The following is a 23,944-nucleotide window of genomic DNA, read 5'->3' as shown; positions in this document are numbered from 1 at the left end:
GGGCCGTCCGCGACTGCTTTTTCCGACTGTTTTTATAAACAGACGATTTCAGAAAGTACCATAGTGCTTATCGCTTTGAACTGTGGGAGCTTACTATATATAATACGAAAGAAACGGGTGGCCTCCGAACTGTTTCGATTTCTCCCTTACCGGTCCATTGTGCACGATGTGTCAAGGTCAGCGAAAGCGAAACGTGAAAGAGTATTCTTCGTCCTCCCCCCCCCCCCCCCCTTGGTAAGCGCCCAGGATGCAATGCGTGCGCAAGGAGCACTGGAATTTTCTGAAATCCTCTATTTGATTGAGCTTGAAACAGCAGTGTATGGAGCACGTTAAAAGTCACCTCATTGCCCCTTCAAGTTCTCAGGATTCGATTCACCCGTACATGTACTTTCTTCCTGCGACCATATCTGGCTATAGTGACGCAGACTAGCGATGTTACGGGCGTTGTTACGGGCGATATTACGGTGCCGCCTGACGCATCACAATTTGCCAGATCAGTCATACAGAACACACAAATGGTCAGCGGTGCTTTTCGTAAAGAAATAAGTTTCACCGAGTTCACCCAAGTGGAGGAAGTAATAATTGAAAACCACACGTGGTCCTACAGCTTCTGCAATCCACGAGGCACCAGCAAAGCGCGACTAATTGCTGTCGCTATCGGTGCTTCTCCACCCCTTGAATCAACATGAGTATGTAGAACCTCAAGGACACATCCCGACCGGCTCGCTAGGAAACAGCGTATCTGGGCCGCAAATCAGTTTGATTACTTTCCCCATCAACTTACCCTATTATGCACGAAGAAGACAAAAGGGGCAAGAAATCGCCGCGTAAGGTCCTCCCTTATGAATGAAGTTCTAATGAGTGGTTCACGACGAGATTCGTGCTGTGATGTGTTGCTCAAGCAGAACCGGGAATGGATTTCGGAAAACGGACCTTTCGTATTTAAGGGAATGAGTTCTTCCTGCTGGGAGCATATACGCAGTGCGTCCTTACTGTCTGTCTCCAACGTACAGAATAGAGGAGCAACGGGGAATAGGTCAGTTACGAAAATGATGGGTACGAAAATTGTCTTCACTCTAGTCTTGATGATGGGATTTGCAGCAGTGGTGTCCGGAAATGCGGGTGAGCTGATCACGTTTCTATCGTTGTATAATCGGTGCGTTATGTCACTGAGTGAACCAGTTGAACCAAACTTGAACCAAAATTGAATTCAATCACCAAGTACACATCGGCTTAGTTACCATGATAGTAGACTTCCGATAACAAAATGGAGATGTTTCTAGTGTAACGAAGTTCAACAAAAAACTTGCCTAATTATGTACGAAGGGATATCCAATCACCTCAATACTCTACGTAATGTTTTTGGGTACGTATTTCGCAATCACTTTTGCTGTACAAGCATACACTAAGCCAGTCTTGTAGAATTCAGAGCTGTGCCAATCTACTACGGATTTATCTATAGTTTAACAGGATAAGGCCATTCAATATATAAAGATGATCATGGCTCTCGCTTGTAAAGCACGACTTCATCAATCCGCGCCGAAGAAGCAAATCCCCTATCTACCTTGGTTTGGAGGACATGAATAATTTACAGTACGCTCCGTATGGCCTGACCACGTGTACGTTCACACAGTAAAGCTCCCATACCAAGTAGAACCGACGGGATCTATTCTGCAGCAGGTATGGTAGGGGCCGCTTGTGGCAGCTTAGCATATATAGTGTAGAACAAAAACCATCGAGTCCGTTTAAATAAAGACCGTCTCAAATTATTATTTAAATCAGCATTAAAATCTGGGCAGGTTGGGAAACTATATAGTCTTCCACGGGAAACCAATGTTGGCAGTGGTTGTGATGGAATGGCATTGTCAACAAAGGATAACAGAATGGTATACGTTCTCAGCAGATTATGCTGCACAATGCCGTCCGTTTAAATTAAAGTGATACGTGTTTCCCACCTTCTCATTTGGACCTTTTCAAGACGGCCATACGATCGACGCCCTTTGTCTTTACAAGAAGATCAAAGGAAGCCTATCACTTGTGCTTCCACAAAACCCTTTCGGCGATCGGAGTATACTTTCCTTTGTAACCAGTTCCTAACCAATGCAGGTGCAAACCTGATGGAGATTGTGAAAGCTGTGATCGACCAGAAGATCACAGATCCTGAACTGGCCAAGGCCATCAAGGCAAAGCTGCCAGAGGTTCAGGGATGTGTCATGATCCTTGCGCAAATGAAACCCGAAGCAGTCACTGCGGTACGTGCATCAAGTCCATAGAACTCTCACAGCATACTTACAAACTAAGGTAGCGAGATGTGATAGAATAGCTAAACGCAGGCGACCTGGCGGACAAGTCCATAATGAAGGAAGCACGAGCGTGGGCCACGAAAAAAGAGCTGTTGTGGGTGCATCCCTTCTGTTTCGTGGCCCACGCTCAGGCTTCCTTCATCATGGAGTCCGCAGAGCTGCAGACGACTTGGCATTGGATTATATAACAGGCATGGGCGCCGTCACTGGAGGGTGGGGTGGGGGGCCTCTGGCTTACAGAAATGTAGGGTTCCTGAGTTAACACAATGTAGTTTCGGGCGCATTTGACACACCATCACCCTAAACATTCTGCCCTGCCCCGCTGAAGACTAGCCCTTCCGCAGAGTGATACCGCTATCACTCCTAATTTGCGGAAAGTGCGGGGCGTAGGGTTTTTTGTGACAATTAAGTGTCACAAACAGGCGTGCGTCTCCCGTTCTTGACAAATCAGAAGAGAGAACAATATATCATTCGGGATGATGGTTGTCCTGGAAAGTTATGCCGTCAGGTAGCTCCAGCAACATTGGAATGGCCCTTGTTACTCCTGCGCTGTGCATCGCCTTCATTGCCCCTTTTTTTTCTTTTTCACTTTCACACCATTCCTAGTCCTTGGACGCCATCTGGCCTGAGCTGAATACCTGTGGACAGAAAGCTGCTGGCGTTGATTCCAGCATGATGCAGAGCACAGTACGTCGTCCTTCCACAGATTGCTCTAACCACTTTTTCTTTATCTTCTAATTTATTTTCTTTAACTTCCTTTTCAGTTCAAAGCATGCATGATGGAAGCACAAACAAGCATTAAGGTAAGGTATTGTGTTCTTGTGTGTTTCGCGTGTAATGGGGTAGTGTACTGCTCTACAGCGACTCACCCCATGTCATAGTCACGATTTACTCGTTGTTGTTATTGTGTTCTCCTGTTCACGGATTGCATTTGGACGCCAAAGCTACAGACATATTCATGATTGTTTCGTATACCCTAAAAAGCATACTTTCTAAAAACAGAACTTCTCCGCATAACACGATCGTGGCTCTCCACCTCCAGCACTTAGATTGATGTCGTCCCCTCCCCTGCTTTGTTGAAAACGGGGGACGTGCACTTCTTTGTGACACTTATGCAAAAAGTCGACAACATATAACGATAATCCGATATACAATACAGTGGTATAACGATAATGGTATAATTGTGTGCAACGGTTGTTCTTCATCGTGTTATGTGGTGAAGTTATGTTTTAAGAGTGTGTGATGTGCTTCATAACGTGGTTAGCGTGGTTAGCGTGGTTAGCGTCAGTAAAACCTGCGTAGTAAGCAATACTTGGGCACTTGCTTGAATATGTTTCTCTGTTATTGTTGATTATCTTCTCCTTCATTTATTCTTGTTGTTGTTCTCGCTACACCACAATGCATTGGAGTAATGTAACCTATTCGCGTCTATTAGAAAACCGTGGAACTGTCAGAAGAGGATGGCAAGGCATTCGATGAAGGCATGGTTAGTATATCCTTGACTGACCACTATGTTAGACGTTAGTGGTATCCTTAGAGGTAACTAAGTAAACTGATCTCCATGCTTTACATATGACATATGTCAAAGTGAAAAATTAAATACAGCGAGTAATTAGTAATAGGCAATGATATAAATAATCCTATTTTATCTTTCAGAACTGCGTCGCATCATCGATCGGCATGTGAAGGAACAAGCCTTCATCTGTCTATGTCGAAAGCATGCAGGGAGATATATTCTAGATAATGAATAACAAAGATTAACTCTATAATATATAAGGCTATCACACAGAGCATCGTTACGAAGATATCGCATCTATTCGCGTGTCCCTGCACCTAAAATTGCTTTGTATAGTACGTTGCGAATAAAGTTGTCTGTATTAAATGCTACTGATTACTTGCTGCCTGCCCTGAACTCGCGTGACCAATATCCTGCAAAAAACACGTTACCGCGAGACTTGTAGAAATATGCGGCGCACTGGAAATTTGCGTACTTACTACGATGAGTATATATATATATATATATATATATATATATATATATTGCCTTCTCGCTACTGTGCCAGTACATCTACAGTTAGCTAGGGAATATCAATTCATACTCGTGAGGGGAAATTGCTGCAGGTACTTGTCAAATTTTATGGAAATCTAAAAATCATTCTTATTACTGCCCCGCAAATAATCCATGGCAGATGTACTTTGTAAGAATTTCACAGCAAGGAGTTGGAAAGACACATATCGTGGTGGCCTGTAAAAAAGAACTTAAAAAGAGGCGTTAGTTCCCTTGTCAAATACCTTATGTCAAGACACAATGTTAAATATGCCAACCTATCTCGACGACACCGTGTAAAAAAAAAAAAAAAAAAAAAAACATCAGAATGACGTGGTGTTCGTGAAAGCAACAATATCCAAGGGGCTGAGGGGGGCTATGGTTTGCCACTATCAAAATGTCACTTTTTTAGCTGTAGCCACGAGAATGTAAATCCATTGTTCCCGTCATAAAAATTGCAACTGTTCAGGACGAGGGAAAGAGAAATTATTGCAAAAGGCTTCCAATCAATCGCCAGCCAATATCCAACCAGTTACCCCTTGCAGTTAACCCTCTCCGCGTATTCCTATTCACATACCACTGCACTGATCTGTTTGCACTGCAAGCGGCTGAATGCAGCGGCTGCAGCGGCTGAATGCCGTTCCTTTTGTGTTGATGTCAAAGTAACGCCATCTTTCATTACGCTAGAAGGAATTATTGAACTTGAGTGACCGTTTCGTATACACAGTGCTCCCTAGATGTTTCAGACAACGTCTCCACCCATACATGCGACGTCCTATCGAGCCAAACATCACACACTCGTGAGCCAAAGAACACACACAAAGATTGCGGACACAAGGTTACGCAACTTCCGTGCCCCTTAACTCAATATTCTCCAGCATAATCCACGCTTGTTCACCTGCTAGGTAGGAATTACAAAGGCTTCTGGTTTCGACATACTGTCACTACATCACTCACAAGGTCCACGTAATGTTGAGACCGTGATTTATATGCGGACGATATGTTCGTGTGTACTCATCTGCTTCATGATGCATGGCACTTACGTTGTGGACGAGCCACATATAAAGAGGGAATGTACGGAAACTTCCAGCCCGTCCTGGAAGCGCATGTGGGCGCTCTACAACAGGCACGACTATGTGTGACATGATCCGAGTCTTGTTACTGTCTCTTACGTGCATCAGTTTTGCGTCCGCAGACGGTAAGAGTTGTGAACCGTGAGTATATAGTGAACTCGATCTTGCAGCAAGCGGCGCTACTGGAATTTTTAGCTTGAGTGACTGTGGCTCGCGTAATAGAGGTTGTTGTGCCGCGGTCATAGATCCGAACTAACCTTGCATTTACGATTCTATGTGCAGTCACTCTGTCCGTTTGAAACTGACCAAGAAACTGTATTGTTTTATAGGACACTAATACCCTAGTCAGACGGCAAACATAAGGCCGTAAACGGAACGGCCGTAACTTCACCAGTAGCACGCTCATAACCAACCATCATCTCGACCATCATCATCGAGGCGTACGCCTTTTTGGTGACAATAATGCAGTACATAATTGTTGCCGTTACCTAGATGGTACTAGTATGTTGTGTGTGTACGTGCGTATGCACGTATATGTATGTGTGTGTGCTCGTATGTAATATATATGTATGTATGTGTGCACGTATGTATGTATGTATATGTGTGTGTACGTGTGTGTACGCATGCATGTATGTATGGATGGATGTGTGCACGTATGTATTATGTATGTATGTGTGTATATGCACGTAGGCATCTATGTACTTGTAATGTATGCATGGACGTAAATATGTATGCACGTAAATATGTATGTGTGTGTGTGTATGACAAGGTGTAAGCAAATATGTTCACGATGTTTCAGAACATCATCATCAAGGGAACGTCTACTTTATAGAAAATCTAATTTTTAACATGAATACCCTTCAGTGGACCGTCTGATGAGCACGTTGAAGACCATCGTGCACCACCATGTGCAAAACGAGGAGCTCACGGAGAAAATCATGGCCAAGCTTGAAGATTCTCGCGAGTGCTTTGACATCGCCAAAGACATAAACCAAGACATTATGGCGAAGGTACAATTCTTGTAACGAAAATTGTTTAGAGCTACGTCTGACATTAGATTAACGTGCTCGACGAGACTGCTTTTTATGCAAGAATCCGAGCACGCTCGTACGAGCAGTCTAATGTGGCAGCCATGGAAGAATGTGACGCGAGTGATGTTCTTCGAGATTCATCGGTTGCGTCGTTGGTGATTTATGAGCGAAAGAAACCGCAATTCACGTTTTCCCTCTTCCTCTCCTCACCAAGAAGGCCGACAATGCAGAAGAGACAATGCATTGTGGCCTTAGTGCCCCTTTAAGTAATATATTTTGAAGCAGAAATCTTAGGTTGGAAACTGAGGATTCGAACAGAGTCTGCTCTTCTAGTGGAAGAACAGTCTCTGTTTCAATCAACTTTCAATTCAATTCAAATTTATTTTCATCTATACAGTCCAAGTACAAAGTGCACGTACTTTCCAAGTACAAAAGCTTCTGTTTCAATCAACTTTAATAAGATCGCTGGATTTTCCATTTTTTAACTAACATATTTGAGATACCACAACTCAAATCGTACACGTGTTCCTTTCTCCGTTATTTTGTAGCCATCCGAATAACTTTGTCGAGGGAAAGCTACTGATTTTTTATTATTATTATTTTTTTTTTTTTTTTTTTTTGTTCGTCGCACTTGGTGGTGGTGGTGGCGATAGGGCTTGCCGTTGTCGGCCTCACGTATGTGGGCAACGTCACGACTCACGCCCTGGGGGAATGTGCGTCCTGGGCCGACTTCTAAGGGAACTGTGCCGACATATGTCTGAAAGCGTCTGAGGAAAACCCAGGAAAAACCCCAGACAGCACAGCCGGCACCGGGATTCGAACCCGGGTACCTCCCAGTCTCGACGTGACATGGCCGGGAGGTACCCGGGTTCGTCGCACTTTATAGCTGTTGTGGTGGCACGAGGAATGTCCTATCTCGGTGGGCCAACGGCAATGCTCCCTTGCAGATGATGCATGCGCGTGCACCGCGCTCATTTCGCAAAATCGTAGCGCCTCATTGTCACATCACTTACAAGTCATCGCCTTCCAATTCTTTGACATGCTAAAGCAGAAATGTGATCAATTTGCAACTCGATTTGTCACGAAATATAGTTACAGCTGACATGGTTAGCTTTCGAACGCATAGTGTTCTTTTCTTATAATGAAAGGGAAGTGCAAAGATTTCGCCTCGCAGAATGAAAGGTACTGTTACTTTGACACTAACACAAACAGAACCGGATTCGTCCGTTTCATTGTTCGGGATTTATGTTCGAAAGAAGCCGCCAATTTACGCTTTCTCTCCTTCCCAAGAAGCGCAGCAATGAATCAATCATTGGTCTCTTCAGATGATACCCCGCCGTGATCGGGCAAATCATTTGAGGAGACCAATGACAGGCCGCTCCGTATTGCTGCCTTCTTGAGAAGGACAGAAAGCGTAAATAGGCGGCTTCTTTCACTCATAGATCACGAACGACACAAATAAAAAAGTTAAATACTGTTCCTTTTTTGTTCATGTCAAGGTAACGGTATCTTTCATACCGCGGAGGAGAAATTTGTTTCACTTTAGTGCCCCGTAAACCGTCGTTAAGATGGTTTTTTTTTTTTTTTTTTTTTGCTTCTTACGGAATAAGCGATGCTACTCAAGTGCTGTGTTCCACATAGTGTTCTGCCCTGAAATAATTATTTTCTCTTTCATGACCAGTTCATCGACAGTCTTGTTCCAACCAGCACCATGTGCGCGGCTAGAGCTGTCGACGCAAAAGACGAGGCCGAGAGGAAAACGATGGTGCGTATTTGAGACGACAGACTCAATTACTATAATAATTGGGAGTAGATTTACACGTACGAGGACGACAGACTCAATTCTTACAAGGAGGAACATACTTGTAGACGTGATTCAGCGATGCACTATCCATCGCACTGTCAACAGACGGAACGCAGAAATCCCGAGAGCCGGTCTAAAGCGGCACGGGACACTATAAGGCCGATTGTTTTCATCTAGTCTAATCTAATCAATCAACAACTTGTGCGCTTGTAGGACTATACCAACCTCTTCGCAATCCCTTTTACTATATATTTTTCCCATTGAAGCTTCGATCCTATCTTCTTGTTACACATCTCTGTTTTGTCTTTCAGTTGGAGAAGTGCTTCAAAGAAAACGTGGACTCGTTTAAGGTACGCACTCATTTACGCATTGACACACCGGTACTACTCGTACTTCTGTGCGAAGCGTAGGCGTTTTTTTTTTCTTTAGCTTTGTTCTTTTAAGTTTTGAAAAAAGCTATGAAGGTAACTTCGAGGTGTGCGCGAGTGCGGTTATATCCGCGTATCCTCGTGGATAACAGCGCAGATGAAATGCGGATGAAACCGAGCACATCTTGTCTGCAAACAAGCGTTAGTGTCTCTGCCGACATCCGCTAGGGGGAGCACGCAATCAATAAAAATTATAGCTTCCATACCATGCAAGATGGTGTCGAAGTGTGTCATATACCTTGCGTTGCTGCGCCTTTAACTCCTATTAGTGAACAATTGTGGTTGACACAATGTCCCTGAGAAAGTTGATGTGCTGAAAAGTAAAAAACACTTCGGACGTGCGGATATAACCAATATCCGCGTAGATGCGGTAGCGGATACTGTGCGGATGCGGATATACTGTCAATACATCCGCGTTCGCCTCTAGTGATAATCCACCTGCAAACGCCATCCTCTTGAGGTAGTGACAGTGCAATAGTATACCGTGAACCATGTTACAAACGTTGCTCAACGTGCTTTCACACGTAACAGAAGAAAGAATACTTTGAAATGCAACCCGTGTGGTTGTTTACGATGTTGTCCTACAGAGGGTGGCGTCGGGTGCTTTTCATGGTACAATCATCTCACCAATGGAACTGATTCTTATTCCTATACACGTGTGCAGAAAACAAGTGGCATGACGAAGGACGAGATGGCCAAGTTCGACAAGTCAGGGGCAAGTACCTCTCTAGGAGATGAAGTAAAACACTAAGAATAATTATGTGCTTGAAGCCGTGAAATAAGTATACCTACAATAAGTACAAAATCGAACCGTTCCAGATGGTTACAGGTATAAAGTAATATTACTATCTACTAAATACACAATGTGGTTTAAATACGGTAAGACCAGATCTGGATCAAAAACGTGATAGGCACTCGAAACTTCACAGTGGAAATATTTTGGGGTGTACTGTTTGCAACCAAACACACGACGAATTTCTGCTTGCGTGTGGATCCACACGCAAGCAGAAATTCAAGCAGCTTCAAGACAGTATATGGCTCAGAAGAACTCAATGTGACTCGAGTCACATTGAGTTCTTCAGAGCCATACTGTCTTGAAGCTGCCATTCATCTTACATGTGTAACAATGCATGTAACCATTCCACATAGTTAAAGTGTTTTCATTCGTGGGGTTGCGACGATAATTCCGAGTTTCCCCGCGCCACCAGCTATGATTGCCAGCTACACCGCAGTCTGTGTACTAGCTTTACCCAATTGAGTCCCAATGTGTAACGTGCACTGAAATCTTAGTACGCGCACGCGCCGCTTGATGGGTCAAGAGTGTACTGAGCTTCAGTGCTATCTAATCTACAAGAAAGCATGAAGTACAACACAAAATGTGTGCGACGCACCTGGCATTCACATTTATGTGCTCACTTTTTTTTTTTCGTCTTTATTTCAGGACTGCATCGAAGCCAAGTTTGCAAACTTCAGCATGTGAAGCCATCGTGAGCAGCAATTCAGGAATCACCATTTCGGAAGCAATTAAAACGTTAATAGGTTAACTATCATGATGCGGTGCAGGATGCAATCGATGAGCAGGACCGTGTGGGTGAAAGTCCGTGGGTTTGGAGCAGATATGACCTACTGTGGTCGTGAAGGCCTGGATAGCAACGCACAACACTGCAATAGTTCAGAGCAGGGGCGGATTTAGGGGGAGGTGGGGTCCGGATGTCCTGACCCCCTCTCAATTTCAGTCGTTCCATAGAGTTTCAATTGACCGTGGTGGTGTAATAGCATGCTGCCTATAATACCTCCCCCCTCAGAAAAAGCCTGGATCCGCTTCTGGTTCAGAGTGACATCTTTCTGTCCTCTGACTGGTTGACACACACACCCACATAAAGATACGATGATGCTGATACGATGATTGGTTGAAAAATCATATCAGAAGCGGTAAATGTATGATTTGGTTATGCGGTGAAGCTCTGTTTCTGAACTGTACACGGTGGCGGGAATGAATTGTATGTTCACAAATAGGGCCGTATCTCTGAAAATAAATATAAGCTTCGATGAAAACTAATGCGCGACTTTTTTTGCATTATTTTCACCTTTTTGCGGATATAACCAGGCTTGAACAGCCATGCAAATAATTGTCCTATACACATGTATAGCTGCTCGGCGAAAGGCCTTCCCGCCATAAAATCGTTTTAGGGTGGCTGCTGCGTAACGCCAGTAGTCGGGAAAGTTCCCTGTAAAGCGGAAATATCTACACTTTTGAAAGAGATCCTCACCACATAGCAGGCTCAAGCCCAGCCATTGCACACAATGATACCTTTATTACTCTTGATTTGCGGAAAGCGCTGGGCGTACGCCTCTGTGCGACAATTAACATAACTGCATAAGTGTCACAAAAAGGCATACGCCTCCTGCTTTTAACAAATGAGGGGAGAGAACGACTTCATTCGGGGTTACGGTGGGCTAGTTGCGTGCCATGCCGTGGCATAGCGCATGGGAAAGAGTCACCGGGAAGGATAGTATACCGATAAGGTACCAGATACCGCACACTGATAGTTAATGCTAGGGGTGAACTACATGTATGTGTCAATGTTTTATTGCTTATCGGTAAAATACCGCCTTTCTTTGCGAACATCGGCACACACAATACAATATCGATATTTTTAATCCATATTTTAATCGGTGTTTACCGATGTCATGTTTCAGAAACCGATTTCATTCCACATTTCATTCCCCGAGTTTGTTGATAAGTAGCCGATGCAAGAGGCAGCGATGACACTTCACTCTGCACTCTTGAAACAGACAGAACTTCACCGCATAACACGCTGAACGCCAAATGTCACAAAGGATGATACAGTTGTCAGCTATAGAGAGCTGATCTTTAGGCGCAAAGAGGGGGCGCTCTTGACCGCATACATAGCACGCAGTATGCCAATCATCATCTCGGATGCTATCGCTCTGCCTCTCGATAAGGTGAGAAAACTTTTTATGTATCAACTTTCCTTCCAATCGGAAGATAAAACGATACGATTCTGAAGGTTGGTTGGCCTAGAACGATTCATGCAACGAAGAGCGCTGTTACTGCCTAAAAATCCGCTCTCTAGTTATCATTTTGTTATTTACACTCTTAAAAATGAACTTCACCGCATAGCACACTCCTAGCCAACCATAATCTCAAATGATATCGTTATCTGCCCTGGTTCGTTGAAAACGGGAGGCGTACGCCTTTTTTGTGACAATTATGAACCGCATAAGTGTCACAAAAAAGGCGTACGCCTCCCGTTTTCAACAAATCAGGGCAGATAACGATATCATTCGAGATAGTGGTTGGCTAGGAGCGTGCTATGCGGTGAAGTTCATTTTTAAGAGTGTAGGACAAGCGTGGGGCGTACGCCTTTTTGTGACAACGAACATCTGTATCTGTGTCACAAACAGCGTACGTTTGTAGGCGTATCTATTCCCTGTCATGCGGCCGTCCGCCGTCAGGGATTTCTGCTTTTGTTTTGGATCTTCAGAAAGAAAAAAAAAAGTAGATATATTTATCAGGGTTGTCGAACCGCAAAATATACGGGTTCGGTTCGGGTTCGCGTTGTTTGGATCCGGTTCAGTTCCTGTTCGGCCAGGCCAAAAATCGAACCGGTTCGCAAAGCGGTCCAACGCTTTCATTTTATATCTCCCATAAACTGCTTTTATCAGGAAATGCGTGGCTAATAGCTTACTGCTGTTGTCTGCATTGATGTTTTTAGTAGTCATCTACACAAATATCTCATCATTATCTACACACTCCGGCGAGAGAAAGGAGAACTGGATGAACACTTGCAAACAGCGTGTAGTCCTGCTACTTTCTGTTCCCAATTTTTTTTTTTTTTTCACACGCACAGTGCCAGCAAGACACATTTAAAGGAAGCCTAATAAGATGGACAGCATTTTATATAGACGACGGTACCTGCCGGCACACTGTATTCGCAGCGTGAATCCGTAGTGAAGCATGTCGAAAATAAGCCTGCCAGCCTTGCTCTGTCCGAGTTCACAGCAGTGTACCAGTTAATCCACAACGCAAAAGCAATGGGTCACGACACAATTGTGTTACCAGTAAGCAGAACTACAATTACTTTTCAAACCACGACCAATCAAACCGGCACCGTTCTGAGTATACGCTCCTTCTCCACATCTCATGTTTCTGACTTGTTTAATTTTTACTGCACACGTGTACGCGGAAATGTTGGGCGTTTGCTTAACCACATATTCGTCCTATAGAGCTACACAACAGGCCTACTCAATTCCTGCTTCATTCGTCCGCGTGGTGCCTCGTGCCTCCTCTCTGAAGAGCTGACGCCGCAGCGTATGCGTGGGGCACTAGCCGCGGCGCTCACAAGGGCAACTGCGTTTCAACATGTTAAAAAAAGACGCTGAAAGCATATTTACTATACGTCCTCGTTTGACTGCTAGGTGAAAATTTGCGAAATCCGTGATATGGAGACCAATGTGTCCTCGTTCGGGGATTGAGAGGCACTTGAACTCTTATGCTGACTACTTTTATGTTCGAACCGTTTTGTTGCGAACCCGTTACCGCTATTATTATTTTTTTTTTCGATTCTGCTCGGTTCGGATTCAACAGTATCATGAAAATTCCGGTTCGAGTTCGGTTCCGGCAAATATAACTGTTCGGGTACGGTTTTCGGTTCGGGTTCAGTGAGACACCCTGATATACATGCTTTTTTTTTTCTCTCTTTCTTGAAGTGAGACATGGTTGACGAAGCAATCGTTATTGCAACAGGTCGATATGGAGTTTCTCGCAGTCGAGGACCCCCATGTTGACATTAACCTGATAGAGCGCGTTTCATAGCTGTCACAGCGGGACGTTATCGACTTATTAGTGTGAAAACAATACAGAATGGAGGATAATACATACAGGGTGGGTGCAGATAAAGTAGCCCCACATTTTCGCACATAGCGCGTCCCCTGCATACCGTACGAACTTCCCGCGGCGCACGACGGAGCATTTATGCGGTGCAAATCTACAACAACAAAAAACCGTGGTAACAAAACTCTGCGCAATAAAATCGTTAGCAACGCGAACTTCGCTCAGTGTATTTCCAGTGGGACACGTATATATATCTTGAAAAGTTGAAGTTTGGTCGGACGGCTACGTAATTATAGTGAACTTTGAGATAAATGAGACAGAAGACGAAAGTAGGGGAAGTAGCAAAAAAGGGTTTGTGAAAACTTAAAACTACGTTACGGCGGAGCTTCCACCGTAACAATGATGGAGTGCGGAGTGCAGAGCGCTTCTATTGCATTATTTTCTTTCTCTTTCAACGTACCAAGCATTTTCGAAATCGTACCATTTAATTGTTATTCTGCTTAGTACTCTACTCGCAGCTGTACAACGTACCGTCTATAACCAGCGACTAGAAAAATGTGATCTGATATGTGTGACCTGATATATGGATGTGATATCAGATCAGCTTCAATATTCCCTGAAATTTTACACCTCCGCTCTGAAGACACGTGTATTTGAATCACCCAAACCAGTAGAGCTTTCCGTTCAGATGGAACGAACCGAACGAACCGTGGAGACTTCCCTCCTCCAACCTCCAACTTCTCCCTCATCTCCGTCCGTGTTTCCCTTTCTCAGTGCTTTGGCGTGGCGTCAGCTGTCTGGCGTGCCCGTGGGCGTCCCCATGGGCGTCCCTTTCATCAAGTGAGGCTTGTTTTGGTTTCGCCATCCACAAGGTATTATGATATTATGAGTTGTCACGTGACATTCGTTTCATAACGGTGTTTCATCATCTGGTAAGGACCAAGTGTGAGGCAGCATGGCTTTGTAATTCACGGCAGCAGCTTCTCGAATGGCTCATCACCGATTCACAGTTACAATGCACAACTCCGAGCTAGAGAGACAGCGGAAACGGCATGCCCTCTTACCTGTACAAATACGTATGCGGCTGTCATTTTCGTTTCGTACGCGTCCCGCTTAAGATAACAAACAAACAATTATCCGTGGCTGTAGTTTGTGGCATCGTCCATAGTCAAGTGTACGGGCCGATTTGGCTTTTACAATTTTGCAATAAGGGGACAAGTTGAAAAATCAAAAACCGAGAAAAGGGACCTGATAGTATGTCCCATTGACACACATGCATTTCCCGTTTCTTACCCTCCTGTGGCGGGCCAATAAATTGCAATAGGGTCCTAAATTTTTTTTGGCAGGTACATACTGGTATGTAGATGTCATTGCAGCAAAAATAGCAAAAAGGGGGTAAGTCGACTTATCCCCTTATTGCATACAGAGGTTCAATTATCGGTTAAGCACCTTGTTTTCTTCTCTTTGGAACGCAGAAGACATCTCACCTCATCACCACCACACAGATGCAATTACGCCCTTTTGTCCTGGCCAATCTCCCTTAGTGGCTCACGGCGATCTTTTGATTGGTTTGAAGAAGAGGACACATATGACGCTTTCAATCCCGAGGTGTCACTCATTAAACAAAGGACATTGACCACTGATGGAACAGCAAGAGAAAGTGGAGCCATTAACGAGGTAAATGCATCCCATTCGTGTTTCCTTGTACACAAGTACATATTAAATTGCCAATTTAATTACAGATTCAGAACAGGTTCAAGGGCCGCTACACTATGAACGGTTACACAAACGCTACTACCATGTCCCGAACAGCGCACGATGCAGATTACTTCAGTTTATCATTCTTCACTGAGCGTACCTACATTGAACGTAGGATAGCCACACTGAAGTCGGATCTTTCGAAGCACAAAATAGACATCGCTGCACCTTGTACTAGCAGTTTTTCTTCCGACTGCTGGCTTTTAGACAACCTCACTCCATTGAACCGCATCCTCCGCAGAGCTGCACTGGAGCTCTGTCAACTTCAGCCTCGATTTGTCGTGGTCAGATCAACAGGCTTTCGCATCAGCATTTGCTCCGAAGAGGATGCAAGTCTCGACGCATCTTTCATCACCTACTGGTTGCTCACGCATCACATCTGCATCGACACGCTTGAGCTTGACCACGCCTTTTGCTATCGGCATCCACTGGATGTTAAGCTGGCCCTAACTTCTGCTTTGAACCTGCAAAAGCTGAAATTTTGCTGGCAATCCATAGACGGTGCTCACTACATCATGGAAGGACTTCGGAATTCGCGATACGCAATACTTGATCTCGACCTGTCCATGCTCAGTATTGATGATAAAGGAGCGGATTATCTTTCCGACACTCTTACCCGAAACGCCAGCATCCAGTCCTTTGCTGTTTCCTGTTCGCACCTAAGTGCATACAGCTATGGAAAGCTTCTAGGCACTTTGGTCAGCTTTCGAAGTTTGACTCAGCTTAGCTTGCACAGCGCTAGAGGATGTGGCAGCAAGGCCCTTGCCAACTTCTTAAAACATAACAGAAGTGTTCTGAAATTGTCACTAAACAAGTTTCATTCCATCACGGTTGATGATTATGCTTTAATACTTGATTCTCTTCATGACAACACTTGTGTTGAGGAACTCAATCTGTTCAGGTGTTATATTCGCGATGAGGGTGCACGTGTCCTTGCAGCTGTCCTGAAAAAGCGAGGTTCTGCTCTGCACAGACTGAAACTCAGAGAGTGTGGTATCCATGAGTCCGGCGCTATAGAGCTGGCAGACTCTCTGAAAAGTAACACATCCCTCGAATACCTGAGCTTGCGGGCCAACAACCTTGACAATCGCGGCACTGTCGCAATCGCGGACATGCTCAAGACAAACAAAGTCCTGAAGAAACTAGACATTTCACATTGCTCGATTTCTTCCCACGGTGTATCCTTGCTCGTGGAAGCGCTTCTCGTGAACACCTCCCTGGAATACGTTAAAATAGGAAGAGTACCAGTTAGTAGGAGTACAGAATGGTTGCCGCTACACCTTGCCGAAGGTCGTGTCCTTGAACGGCTGCGGATGACTTGGCAGAGTCAAGGGCTCTACGAACTTGCAGCTGTGATCAGAGGCAGCGAAACCATCGAGGCAGTACACATAGACAGCCCCAATCTCCTGACGGTTGAGGCTTATTCGGAACTGTTCAGTGCCTTACGTTGGAACAGAAGCATTAAGACTCTCATCTTGAACATGGGCTGCTTAAGAAACGTAAGCGTGCAGGCATTGACAACGCTCAGTGAAGTGTTTAGTGAGAATGAGACTCTCAAAAAAGTAAAAATTACGCAGGACAGCATGACAAACCCCATGGCAGTTGCATATGCAGGATTAGCTCATTCAAAGAGCATCGCTCATCTCGAGGTCAGAGACGAGTTCTGGCAAGCCAGAAATGCAAAAGCGTTCTGCAACGCCATCAGATGTAACAAGAGCCTCGTGTCTCTGGTGATCCGTTCACAATCCTTAGTAAAGAGGGCAAAGCTGCTGGACCTGTTCTCGAAATCTGTTTACGCAAACCCAACTCTGACTTCGGTGCAAGTGTGGGATCTCGAAGGTGCGACGAGAAGCACCTTTAAGATACAGGAGGCCTGCAGACGGAACATTTTGTCTCTGCATCAAGCTTCGAGGTTTCTCTTGAGGACCACCATGAATAGATCCTCGGCAGCAGCGTTCAATGAGGCGAAGAAGGATGTCTTGATGCATCACCTTACGGAAACGATGAACATTGAGCAGAACGAAGCGAAGACGATGGTCTGTGCAGCCGAGCGGTTCCTTCGAGCGAACTATTTCAAGCTGGCAGGCATAGTGAAAGATAAGATTGAGTGTATCGCCCAGACAAAGGAAACGACGATGCGTTTGGATTCACTGAACGAAGACTGCTTATGCAATATTGCATCCTTTCTTTGCATTTCAGATGTGCTTGAAGATGAGTGATGATGATGAATAAGGTTGTTACCAACAGGGTTGTGCACTTGTGATGATGATTAACAAGACTGTTATCAAGTGGGTTGTTAACTCGGCATGCAGGAAGAGAGGTTTTGTGGGGCTCCATTTACGTGGCTTTAACTGCATTTTGTAAATGTTGAGTTTGATGTCTACAAATGTCACTCAACATGCTACTTTCTCAGTTCTCACTGTTTCATATTTTGTTGCGGAGTCTGCCATTAACTGCAATTTACGATCATGCATATTCGCTAAAGAAATAAAAATATCATAATCGAACAGCACATATTCTCTCTTTGCTGTCTCGCCAAACCAAAAATCAGTTTGATCCTACTGCCGCATAATGACAAGACTTGAAGCCTGTTCCTTAACAATTACAGGGATATTGACCAGTGCCACGGCGAGCAATCCGTAGTCAAAGAATATGTCTGCAACATCCACAGTTCCTGCCCCGGAATGGCGTTCATCCGTGCCTCCATCATACAGCAACAGTTCAAGGAAAACGGCATCAAAGACATGTTGGCCCCGTGTACCTACGGTCGGACTGCACGCTGCTGGATTACTGAAAGCCTTTCTGTCTGGAATGGTGTTCTCCATCCCGCTGGAGTACTGCTCCGAGAATTTCTTCCAGGTGACATGGCACTGACGTCAGTTGCGGTTGTGGACGAGGTGCTTCCTCAGAGTAGTGCACTGCTGGATGCTTGCTTCACAGTCTACTGGTTGTTAAGGCAACACCAATGTGTGAAGGCAATTCATCTCGATGACACCGTCCTGCTTTTGCAGTGCCCGTCGGTATTCGGGCTGTGCCTCGCTAACAACGGCAGCGTAAAATCCGTGAAAATGTCATTACGGCTGGTTAATGAATACCATGCTAAATTACTCACAAACGGATTTCAACGAATGAAACAGCTCGAAAGTCTGCAGCTCACGCACGTCTCTCTCTCACGGGAATCTGTCTCGAGACTCGCAAAGTTTCTCCGTGCGACGACGTGCTTGCAGACGCTCAGCCTGAGAAGAAACCAACTTAGCAGAAAGTCCTTTGAGACAATATTCGAGGCTTTAAAGGACACTACCTGTCTTACTACGTTGGAGGTCCACGGACAAGACGTACCACTCCGACACGTGCTGCCGTTGGTGAAGTTCTTGAGTGCGAACCGAACGGTCAAAGAAGCCTCGTTCCGTGGAATAAATCGCGGTATCAGCGCCATCTTGCAGTGTTTGCGAGATAACTGTGTTGTGACAAAGCTCGAATTAGCCAACTGTACCGGAACAGACGACACTGCCGAAATATTGTACGAGGTGCTCACAAAGAACAGTACGCTGAGAAGTTTGAAGTTTCCAAACTGCGACTTCACGTCTCGGTGCGTCGTCGCTATCTCGGACGTGCTTCGCGAAAATTCTACGCTTCAGCGCCTCGCATTTTCCGTCAAAACATGCGACGGAAGTGCATTCGTGACATTGGCGGAGGCCCTGGCACAAAACAAGACGCTATGCACCCTTTTCGTATCCAGTGAAAAGACAATGGCGGATGAAAGTTTACAGCTTGTTGCTTGTTTAGCTGCTAACTCATCGTTGGAAGTGCTGGAATTAAATAACGCTCCATCCGTTTCAAACACTGTCTGGGGAACACGCATCCTGACTTTGGCGACGGCTTCGGGAGTTTTCGAACGCGTACGCATAAAGTGGGACACGCCTAGCTTTTGTGCGCTGTCTTCAGTCGTTGCTGCGAGCAACACACTCCGCGAACTCTGCCTGGCGGACATCGAAACATGTCAACCGAGATCACTCGCACCGCTCATCTCGTCACTTACGCGGAACACATCAGTGTCAAAACTTATCATTGGAGACACTGCTGCACTCAGAGGAAGCGCCGCAAGTGCGCTGGCAGATGTGTTCCGCGAGAATACGACACTGAAGCATGTCGAGCTGTCTGCTTGGTGCGATTCCAGTGACACTTCCACCATCATGCGAGGCCTCATCGACAACAAAAGCATCAGTTACCTAAAAACTTCGCTGAAGTGGAGTGAAAAGCTTGCCGTCGAGGCATTAGCAGATGTGCTGTTGGAGAATACTACGTTGAATGTCCTCGTACTAAAAAATTTCTGTCTGGATGACAATACATTGCACGTTTTCTTGCGAGGCTTAATGAAGAATGTGACAGTGAGTGACATGGAGGTTACGTGGAGTGGAGCATCAGAGTATGGAGATCTCCTTCCAGTGATGAACATTGTCTGCCGCAATGAATGCATGCTTAACCAGGCTGCACTATTTGTATTGCAAAAGTCTCACGACGACCTCGCAGTGGAGTCATTCAAGAGAGTTCATCACTGCGATTCGTTGCTGTGGCGTCTTCAGAAAGTCAACGCTTGGTCAAAAGGGGAGGTTCGCAGCGCCGTGAACAATGCAAGGTCTAGGCTGAATATTGCGACGCAAGGATGAGTGTGCAATGCGTCGTTATATCAGTACAGGGAAGAAGTCTAGCATTTTAGTATTTACTTAATTCACTTCCAGTAAGTCGTGTTCGGTTCAAATGAAACTGTAGCATTGTGTGTGTGTGGCTGTGTGTGTTTGGATGCTTCATTGAACTTTTCTCGAAGAAAGCTATGTGCACCAACAAATCGTTTACAAGATGAAACATTGCTGGGGTTATTCCTAGTTCCACCACACACTGTGCAGGAATGATCTAGTACTTTGCTGTGTATGCATGAAAACAAATCATGATATTTCACTCGCTTCAAAAGTAGGCAAAGCTGATGGCCAGCCCATAGTTCCACTAAAATCCAACTGGCAATTGTTTTTTTCTTTTTTTCGTACCAATGTAATTCAAATAACTCAGGAAAGAGGTACTCATTCATTGGGTGTTGGAGGCTTGTGTGTTTTGTGTCATTGTTTGTAGCTTGCCTCGGCTAATTCTCATTGTGTACCAGCGTAAGTTCAGGCATGATGGCCATTTATCCCCTAGTCTATCAGTGTACACCGTGAATAAACTCAGTTCAAAATTCAATTCAATCTGACATAAGTATGACCAGACTTAAAGGGGCAGTTCACTCTCCAAGCATCTATTTGTAGAATCTTGCTTCCGTGGGTAGCGCATTCCCTGATCTAGCAAATCCCTGCTTCACTTTTTGCTGACCTGAGCAGTATAATTTAGGAGCATAAATCACTGGAATGCACTATTTTTCATGATATTTACACCGAAAACGTACTTTCAAAAATTTGGGTTGTCAAACTTAGAATTCTGCAGCGAGCCCTCGAAGCAAGCTTTTTATAATCCTGCCCTCCCAATACTAAAGATACATTTTGGAATTCCCCCAGTCATTCAGCGCTCCAGGTGACATGATTGCTTGCGTGTGATTGACATACAGCGACAGTTGACGGCCATGGTGATTATGTACTTAAACAAGTGAATGTGAAACACAGTAATGACACGCAAATGTGTAGCATCTGGACTTTTGTACAGTGGCGAAGTTTGTGTGTTGTAACGACACAAGAACTCTGGTTTCTGCCCTCATTATCACGGTGGCGGCAAGAGTCCGATGACTTGTCTCTCACCTGATGACACGCGAGATGAAGGGGTGAAGCACACTATCTCTACCCCCCAATATCTGTGTGAAAATGTCACCCGATTTTCACTCCCGAACTGCAAAAATCACAAAACAGGGACACAAAGAAAATATCCACACATTTTGAAATTCCCGTACGGGGAAATTTGAGCAGAGCGTCAGTGTAGGGGCATTACCTTGCTCCTACCAGCCATATGATACAGCGCCAGCTGTTAGAGCCTCATTTCCTGAGATCGAGGCATTGGTGCTCACAAAAGGAAGGACATTTACCTCCTAGTTTACAGTAATTCAGTGGCGCTTCACGTTCGGCGTAGAGGGTGCTTTGTATACTGTATTACACCTTTTGCAAGGAAACACGGTCATTAGTGACGAGGAGGACAGTATTAGTACGACAACAAAACAGTTTAACGAAAACACTCTCTGTGATTCCGCTACAGACGGCATAGAGATACTGGTTCCTGCTGACGCACAAGCTTTGTGGCAGGCAGGAGAAAGCGAATGGAAGTGAAGAGATCGCGAAGACTCAGCTTGCCGTGCAGCCGAGGCCACAAATAAGAGAGCGCGATGTCAAGCTGCCAACCTGTGTGCCGTCTAAGCTGAGGCAAGGCGGACTCAGCGGCAAGACCCTACAGTACGTGCCTCCGAAGCAGAGGCAAAGAGGCGTCAGAGGAAAGTGAACACCGAAGGAGCCACGAAGGGCCTCACTCGAACCTCAGGGAGAACCCACTTGGGTATGGTTGCTCGGTGTGTGAACGCTTGTGGTTCAAGAATGATCTTGTTGCGCTGCCATTGACTTGCGATGTGCTGCTTCGACTAGAATTTCCAACTGCCGACCTTACCACCCTCCGCTTGCGTGCATCGTGCCTCCAGTCACTCAGCACCGAAGCAGGTGTATAGCTGTGCCTCTCGACGGACTTGCAAGAACTGCAAGACTGACCGGAGTGGCCATCCAAATGCGAGATGGGGTCAGGGCTTCACCCCTGGACATTTTTGCTGACTGCAAAGACACGTGTGAGATGTGCGCGGTACAATCAGAATGTGGACTCACAGTCGTGGCCGCCTGCGTTGCCCCCATCGCGACAGTTTTGCAAGTTACAACGTACCTCAACTACGTGTTAAAGGGGCTCTAAAGGGGTTGGTGTTTGTGGGCCTCAGAGGCTATTGGAAGCAGGTATAGCATTCTGTACTCAATGCTCGTTATTTCGAATACACTCTCAATGCAACGCAGGAAGAATAACAAGTGCGTGATGATTGCGAGGTGTATGTGTAATGAGGAGCTTCACGCCAAAATGACGAGACGTCCCATCTGCCAATTATTAGTGTATGGATTATTTTTGAAGAATTGTTTCGCAAGAAACCATACTTTTTACAGCATCAGCTGTATAGTGGAGACTTTCCCCGAGATTGCGTCAGTAGCGGCGGCATTCGCATGTCCGCACAAAACTCTTAACGCATGTGCACTCTCAGCACAGGGAGTAAGGAGGACAATCCCGCTAGTTTACAACCGCTATTGATGGAAAGTGAGATGAAAACCAAAGTACATCAGCAAAGTTTGCCGATGGTGTGGGAAATGTTGCAGTGCGCTTTATCGTGTATGTACTCGCGCCTTACCGCACGCACAAGCTTCTCGTCATCGGAGACTTCAACGTGGACGTTTCACTGGCCAAGAACACCACTCTCCTAAGTGATATGTCCAACCAACTGGACCTTCCGCTGTGCACCGACATCCGCCAACCCACAACTAGACATGGCTCATGCATAGACTTGGGTGTTCCAGAACATCACTCACCTCGCCAACCATTTCAGCGACCACAAATCAATACTCATCACGCTTACATAAATTTCTCTACACACATCCATCCGTCCTCATTTCACCACACGCACAGCTGACGCTGAATTTCGCGTTGCTCGAGTCGTAACCTGGATTTTGGATTGGTGTAATTTTTTGTCTGGAATAGCATTGCGGAACGTGCAATACAAGAGGTAGACTTCATAATTGCATAACTGCGGTATATTATAAACGTCCCAGCATTGGTCTAGCTTCTGTTGCGCACACATCTGCAATCTGATCCACACTGCTCCACTCCCAGTTGGTAGGGTGTCATGACCGTTGATGCGCTGATTCTGTTCCTGTTATCTTGCATGGCAGTATTAGCGAAAGCTTCCGCTACTACAGAATATGCGTATGACATGCGTCACAGCGCAATGTATCCACGGCCAAGTCGAAGCTCCAGTCGTACCGTGTTGATTAGACAAAGAAATGCAGGAAGGGGTAGTTCCCAAAATATATTTCCTTTGACAACTGGATGCGGTGGGCATGACGTACCCTTCATGTTTTACGCCAATTCGGAGGAAGGAAAGAGGAACCTCCAATTTGGCACCCTTAGTCACGCTTAAATTACAAACAGTGGAACGGGCCCAATCTCATTCTTTTTGCATTGTCATGATGACGGAATCCTTCGTATCACGAAGAGAAATATTTTGCACTTTGGTGCCCCTTTAACGGTCCACACGCCATCACCAATACTGCTGCTGGGAGACTTTAACATGGACTTCACCGGTCTACAAGAAGTGCTGATGTTGTGACTCACCACCAGGACACGGGCTGTACCAACCTCAAGAAAGACCTGCATTGATTTGGTCTTCCAGAACAAAGACCTCGTTAAGAATATCAACCATATCACCATTCAGTTCACAAATCACGAGGCAGTATGTGTCGCTTTAAATTAGTTCTCCATACATCAGCAATAAAAGTGTCAACATTCACCCACAACAGCAGTCGCCAAAATTTGTGTAACATAACCGTAACCGTCCTGTGATCTTTTTTTTATTGCAATCACATTCGTGAGCG

At 45.3% G+C, this 23,944-nt stretch overlaps 4 protein-coding genes across 4 annotated transcripts; all 4 read left to right on the top strand.

Moving 5' to 3' along the window:
* The first annotated feature begins 994 nt into the window (after positions 1–994).
* Positions 995–4,179, top strand: LOC135397707 (uncharacterized). The gene is made up of 6 exons (XM_064629314.1): positions 995–1,122; positions 2,107–2,252; positions 2,910–2,990; positions 3,068–3,106; positions 3,739–3,789; positions 3,960–4,179. Exons 1-6 carry the CDS (start codon positions 1,050–1,052, stop codon positions 3,987–3,989), a joined length of 420 nt encoding a protein of 139 aa, XP_064485384.1. The 5' UTR covers positions 995–1,049; the 3' UTR covers positions 3,990–4,179.
* Positions 4,180–5,466: 1,287 nt separating this feature from the next.
* On the top strand, positions 5,467–10,166 carry LOC135398342 (uncharacterized). The gene is made up of 6 exons (XM_064629758.1): positions 5,467–5,548; positions 6,288–6,433; positions 8,136–8,219; positions 8,570–8,608; positions 9,351–9,401; positions 10,128–10,166. The coding sequence occupies exons 1-6, from the start codon at positions 5,485–5,487 to the stop codon at positions 10,164–10,166; spliced, it is 423 nt and encodes a 140-aa protein (XP_064485828.1). The 5' UTR covers positions 5,467–5,484.
* Positions 10,167–14,459: 4,293 nt separating this feature from the next.
* LOC135399345 (uncharacterized) lies at positions 14,460–17,816 on the top strand. The gene is made up of 4 exons (XM_064631227.1): positions 14,460–14,476; positions 14,891–14,939; positions 15,020–15,221; positions 15,287–17,816. Exon 4 carries the CDS (start codon positions 15,317–15,319, stop codon positions 17,519–17,521), a length of 2,205 nt encoding a protein of 734 aa, XP_064487297.1. The 5' UTR covers positions 14,460–14,476; positions 14,891–14,939; positions 15,020–15,221; positions 15,287–15,316; the 3' UTR covers positions 17,522–17,816.
* On the top strand, positions 17,667–20,534 carry LOC135398341 (uncharacterized). Its single transcript, XM_064629757.1, has 2 exons — positions 17,667–17,797; positions 17,911–20,534. Exons 1-2 carry the CDS (start codon positions 17,667–17,669, stop codon positions 19,967–19,969), a joined length of 2,190 nt encoding a protein of 729 aa, XP_064485827.1. The 3' UTR covers positions 19,970–20,534.
* Positions 20,535–23,944: the final 3,410 nt, after the last annotated feature.

This window comes from Ornithodoros turicata, chromosome 6 (genome assembly GCF_037126465.1).
Source record: "Ornithodoros turicata isolate Travis chromosome 6, ASM3712646v1, whole genome shotgun sequence".
In the NCBI taxonomy this organism is placed as follows: Eukaryota; Metazoa; Arthropoda; class Arachnida; order Ixodida; family Argasidae; genus Ornithodoros; species Ornithodoros turicata.
Note: the sequence above shows the minus strand (reverse complement) of the source record. Positions and strands in the feature narration are given on the sequence as shown.